Here is a 6,215-nt window from a genome sequence, read left to right as displayed (position 1 = left end):
ATAAATTCAAAATGAGATTACACCAAAATAAAGTCAAAGCTTTCTGTGCAAAAACAACGTGAAAGCAGCTTACACAAGCGTCGCCCAAACCTTCTCCATAACTCTCACCCCATAAGACGTAGTAAAAGTCAATCAGACAGGTGGGGGTAGGACTTTACTTCAACTTGCATTCCGTCCATTTCCAACACTCTCTGGCCATCTAGTCTATGTCTTACAGATCTAACAAACCCTCCAGGACCAAAAACTGGAGAATTTTTAAGAATCCTCTGTAAACAATGACTAGCATGGGAGGAAAGACTTCAAAAGATTTAGATTTTCAGATGATTCGACTCTTCCAAATAAACCAACCAAAAAGCCTGTAATGAACTTACTTAAATGTAAAAATAAATAAGGCACATGAAATAATGAATACTCGTGCGGCACTTCATAATACTGCATTTCCAAGCCATGAAAGGTCAAGTTCATATGATCTGAGAACATTAAGCAAAAACTAATGCACTTTGCGCAAATCTTGTCAGGGTCTTTTGGGGGAGTGTTTTCTAGGAACTTACTTGGAAAGCCTATACAAACAGGTGACGGGGAAATATCAGGGAAAAATAGCTTTTTTGAGAACATTCCAGCAAAGGAATGAATGGCGAGGAGTTACCCACAAACCATGCCCATATGAACTGAGACTCAAACTAGGAACTTTGAAATGAGAGGCAAGCATCTTCCTTCACGCAAAACAAGGTCGCTTGTCGTCAAGACATGCACAGAGAACCAAAGGCAGAAACGTAACCATTAAATATTTTTTAATATCGGCATAAACATGACCAGCGCTGACTTTCCTTGCCAGACAACCCACCCCTCTCACCTTCTTGGACTTGCGACGTGACTTTTTCACCGGCCGGTGCGGAGTTTTGAGGTTATCGCGATTCTCCAGGTCCTTCACTTTGTAGATCCGGACAAGCCAGTGCTCTGTGTGGGAAAACAACCGGGAACAGGCACCGTGTTTACTTCATAATTAGCTTTGTGTGCCTACAAAAGACTCATATTGTAATGTAAGGCAACGTTGGAGAGACTGAGCACTGTGTGTGTATACTCCAGCTTAAAACAGTACGGCACAAACACTTCCATTCAAAGCTTCAGAGTATTTGAGTGGAACATAATTTATTCTACACAAGTTGAATCAAATGCGATAAATGCTCTGTGTTGGAAGACAACCCGGAGCAGGCAATGTGTTTACTTCGTAATAAGCTTTGTGTGCCTATAAAAGACTCGTAATGTAATATAAGGCATCATGGTTAACCCTATCCCTATCCATAAGTCATGTTTTACTATCATATCCATACGACGTCAGGAACTCTGTGCCACCACTTTCCAAAGAGGAAATATATTCGTTAATGCGATCTGTACGCTTTGCAAAGCAGTCTGTCAAAATGGTTTTTTGAGAAATACTGAAAGTTTCAAAGAGATCTTCGTACCAGAAGTATTCTAAAATGTAAAGAATACAACCCTGGGGGTACAAAATGACCCCAAGGCATACGGACGGAGTTAAAAGAACAAAAAACTTTCCTGCGCTCAAACAATGGAGAACTCTCCCTTAAAAATTACAACAGCCATCTCATGCTTTGAGACCAGAAGAAGACAAGTTACAAATAATATACAGTCAAACCTGTGTAAGACGGCTATCCATTGTCAAGGAGAAAAGTGGTCGTATAAGACAGGTGGCCGTCTTAGGCAGGACTGATCAAGATGAAGAAAACAAGCCAATCCCATCTGAGGTCCCAATCGAAAGTGGCCGCATTGTTGTTGTTTTTGTTGTTGTAGTGGTTGTTAGTTTGTATTTTGTTTTGTAATTTTTATTTTGTTGCTGATTTGCGCAAGGGTGATAGATCTAGTAAAACGAAATGTATCAGACGAGGAAGACCGAGTGCCGTGTTAAAACAAACACAAGGGTCGCCACCACTTAGAACGAGCGACGCTTCTGTCGAAAGTTCAAGTTGACGTCCTTTGTTACTTTGTTGCAGACTGGGTAAACAGTGACCACTTATCTCACTTACGATTTGTGTATACGTTCTAGGCGGGGCTTATGGGTTATGAGGGATCACACGCTTACCTCACCAGCAGCTGAAAATTGGTACCTATTGGTCAACAGTGGGAGGGGCCTACGCAACATAATCAGTTGAAGGCACTACCTAACAACAGCGACAGGTGATTGAATTATGACGGCTCGCCCACAACGTCAGGGGCCAATGCACAATTTATGACAAAACGTCAAGGAGTCACTAAGGTGGCCGCCTAAGTGTGATGATAGGTGTTGTGTGTTAAAATATGGTGGCCGCGGCCGCGTTGGACAGGTGCCCGTTTTACACAGCTAAATTATATAGAAAAAACGCGGGGGGGCGGGGGGGGATGGAAAGTGGCTGTTTGTACAGGTGGCCGTCTTATAGGTGGCCGTCAGGGCAGGTTTGACTGTATTATCCCTAACCCCCCCCCCCCCCATCAGGAACTAAACTAAAGAACTTCAACATATTCACTGTCTTGAGTGGTTACCAAACATGTTCCCTCAGCCCCCTGTGGGTGCGTACCTGTGGTGTAGGCCTCCTCCACGTGAGTCAGGTCAAAGTTCTTGTTGCCAATCTCCACGCCCCGAGTACGATCAAAGCCTGCTGGGCTACGGAAATCCAGCTGAAAGGAAACATCAGAAGAAAAACTGTCAAGTACGCAATGTCATGGCTGTGAATGCTGCGCAATTATTAAAGACAGCGAAAGACAACAGAAATGTTGTTTCTTAGGAGGCAGTTGAGAATTTCATGGAAGAAATACAAATCAAATGAGTTAGCACAGAAAGAGTCCCATTATGAATCCTGCACCCCTGACGGGATGGACTTTGCGGTTTTGTTCCGAAAATTGTACCAAGGCTAGATCTAGCACTCGCAGTCGTGCTGTTGTTAGCACAACAAAATCACAACTTCGTGTCGTACATCTGCCTCATGTAATTCAGTGTATGGGTCTGCATCAACGCACAGCCCAGCTTTTATATTTTCACCAAACACTTACACATGCATACAAATAAAAAATGAACACTTCGATCATTTATTTTCGTTGTTGTGAATTTCATTTTGTCTGTCATGTCTCTGGAAATTTTTCGGAAAGTCAAATTCATGCCAATTTTTTTTTATGATAAAAATTAAAGTATTAAACTAAGACTACATTTGTTTGTTCTATTAGATTAAGCTTGAATGTAACTTTACAAGGTAAAAAAATCCTTAAAAAAGGGTAATTCTGAAAGTTGTGGTGGTGTTTTGAAAACCCTCCAAAAATGACAGTATTCAGCGCTAGTGACTGGTGAAAGGGCCTAGTAGTCAGGGAGTTAAACAGTTTCTACAACACTTGAAAAGACCTGCAATTAATAAAACAAGCTTTTGAGAGCATCCTTGGAGAGATATGATTAAAGGAACCACGATCAAAAATGTCTGCCATGGACAGAAATGATTAAAGTAACCATGATCACCAATGCCTGTTTCAGTTTCAATGGGGGTATAAAACATTTACAATTACACTTTCCTTTTCTCATTACATGGGTTTAACAAAGAGTGTAAAGAGACAGAATGCGCCAGCCCTCCAATCTCAGAGTGCTCCACAACACAATACCTGCATCTGACCGAATCTGTAGTAGGAGAGCTTGTACATCAGACAGTTGAGCAAGGTCTTAGAGCCAGCCGCATCCACGCGGAACTCTCCCTGGGGCGTAAAGTAGTCCACTTCCTGGCAGCCGGACGAAACAGGATGGTGGATGTAGTGGTGGTGGTGTGTGTGTGTGTGTGACCAGACATAGCATTAATTTAAAAAACAAGTCAACACAAGAAAATTATCAGCGCATTAATCTGCTTAGTCCTTGTCAGTCAAAAAGTACAAACACCCTAAGAACTATACACCAATGGTATACACAGACTTGGGAAAAAAACTTTGTTGATTTGTTTGCTAAAATAGAATTAAATAATGCAGACCACATCAGAACCCCCACCAATCCACTGGTCAGACAAAACTAAAGACTTGCAATAGTTATAAAGAGCAAAGTTAACACCACGTAAGACCTAACAGAATCTCTAGACCCAACTGGATTACTTTTGCTTACTTGTTTGCTCTTTTGTTTGTGTAAAGAGAAACACATTCACAATATAAAAGCCGTTTAGTGCTATTTGAAAGCAATGAAGACAGACAGAAACGACCAAGAGAAAAAAACAGAAGTAAGAGGACCTATCAATGGGGCCCTCCAACCACGTGACGAGATCGTTACCAATCAAAAGTAGGCATCTCATTTAGTAAGAGAACTCTACAAATATCCCCAACCCCGCCACTTCAATTGAATATATCTTTCTCTCCCTCTCTCTTGTACATACCTTGATGTCCCGTGGATGCTCTCCCTCAGCGATGCGCACCATCCACAGGAACTTGTTGATGTCGTCCCCAGAGTAACCTATGACCCCGCCAAAGATGACCAGCACATAGTTCACATCCAGCATCCTCATAATCTCGTATGCAGCCGTCTCATTGGACGACATCGCTTTGCCCACCTGGTACCAGAAAAGTAAACGTGAGGCAGCGTGGTGAAATCAGGCGCTCGTCAAAATAATTACAGTGGAGAAACTGGCATTTTTCCGCAAGAATGGGAATTTTTATCCCATTTTGGGTTTTCGACTCAACACCTTTCACGCCTGTCAAAAATACATTTTCGTGTAGATTTTACAGACAAACCTTGATTAAATGCATAAAAGATGTAAATTTTCAGTTTCCATGGGCTCTCAAGCTAAGGAAATAACTAAACTTGGGCTGCCATTTTTTTTCGATAATTTTACCTCTGAAACCAGGCGATCCCCCTCCTTCAATCGCCAATATCTCGATTTGTATCCAAGATTAATGGGTATTTTTTCATCAAGGCAAATGGACAGGCTTTAAAGTGATCCCAATAACTCCATATGCCAAAAAATTGGGGAGGCCTGATTCAACCAGGTCGTGACACAAATGGTCAAAAACAGCCCAACGAAGGAACAATAATTAGGCATAGCACCTTTCTTACGGATAGACCATCGGTCTGGACATGCTGGGAATTTAATCAACAAACCCTTGTATGAAAATTCAACACCTCATCACAACACTAGGACCAAGACACTAAATAGAAGATTTTTTTTCCTCCTAAATTCAAACTCTCTCCTCCTCCTCTCATTCTACATATCTTCTCCCCCCCCCCCATAATGCACACACAGACCCTTCTTGTCTTCTTGTGCCCCACTAGAATTAAGCTGTGTTAAACAATCAATATATTCCCCCTGCTTTAGAAAGCATTTTACGGCATTTGCAACACAATAAGGTCCTATAAAGTCGTAAGTGCCAACGATTATAGGTGTTACAAGAAGGTAAAAAACACATAAAAGAAGGAGAGATAAGGACGGTAGATGTCTGAAAGGAAAGATGTAACAAACCATACCATAGTACCCACCAACCATCCATGATATATTTCCCCACAACTAGAACAAACAGGTGCCAGGTGTGAGGGAGTGAGCTGCGACTATTGGTCTTGCAACTCACCAGGGCTATATGACTATTGTTCCAAGTATTGTTGTCCACTAGCGTCGTCCGGTTGCCCATACCCGCTATCTGGTAGCCGTAGTCCCACCAGGACATGATGCGGGCCTTATCGTCAGTGTTCTGTCTCAGCCAGTAGTACGCTTCACGGAAATCATCGAGGATTGTTCTACTCCTGAAGTGATAATTTTTTAAAAGTAAAAATAAAATCAGTTTTATGACACTTTCAACACAAATAGGTAACATATCAGGGTGGAATTTGGGGGTAGAGGTTTTACGGTGCTCGCAACTGCAAAAGGTCATATGAGCGCCAAGGGGTGGATGTCAACAGAGAAGCCCTTACAGGCTTACTCTGCTCACCTGTCTATCTTCAACAGCACAAAGTCTGCTTCCACTACCAAGGCACCCCGGAAATATGGGGATCACAAGAGTGTGACAAACATACAAAAGAAGTAGAGGAAAAAAGACGATAGTAAGGATTAGGAAAGAAAAAGCAGCAGTTCCCTGTTGCAGTTCAGGCACAGTTATGAGCATGACGTTGAATCAGCCCATTTACAATTCTACTGTGCATAAGAACAAGTTAATGTCCCCCCTTTGGGAATGGCCTAAAGACACTTCAGTCAGTAGCACTGCACCGGGGTGGGGGG

The 6,215-nt window shown here is 42.2% G+C and overlaps 1 protein-coding gene across 1 annotated transcript in view; it reads right to left on the bottom strand.

Moving 5' to 3' along the window:
* LOC101851572 (dolichyl-diphosphooligosaccharide--protein glycosyltransferase subunit STT3B) overlaps positions 1 to 6,215 on the bottom strand; it is a 30,653-nt gene that overhangs the window by 2,487 nt on the left and 21,951 nt on the right. The window contains exons 13-17 of the mRNA XM_005095917.3: positions 5,572 to 5,743; positions 4,386 to 4,559; positions 3,637 to 3,750; positions 2,571 to 2,670; positions 854 to 957 (exon numbers count right to left, since the gene is read on the bottom strand). Of these exons, the coding sequence (XP_005095974.1) occupies positions 854 to 957; positions 2,571 to 2,670; positions 3,637 to 3,750; positions 4,386 to 4,559; positions 5,572 to 5,743 (664 nt within the window). The remainder of the gene's footprint in view (positions 1 to 853; positions 958 to 2,570; positions 2,671 to 3,636; positions 3,751 to 4,385; positions 4,560 to 5,571; positions 5,744 to 6,215) is intronic.

The sequence above is a fragment of the Aplysia californica genome, unplaced genomic scaffold (genome assembly GCF_000002075.1).
Source record: "Aplysia californica isolate F4 #8 unplaced genomic scaffold, AplCal3.0 scaffold00117, whole genome shotgun sequence".
In the NCBI taxonomy this organism is placed as follows: Eukaryota; Metazoa; Mollusca; class Gastropoda; order Aplysiida; family Aplysiidae; genus Aplysia; species Aplysia californica.
This window is presented reverse-complemented; position numbering and strand designations above follow the sequence as displayed.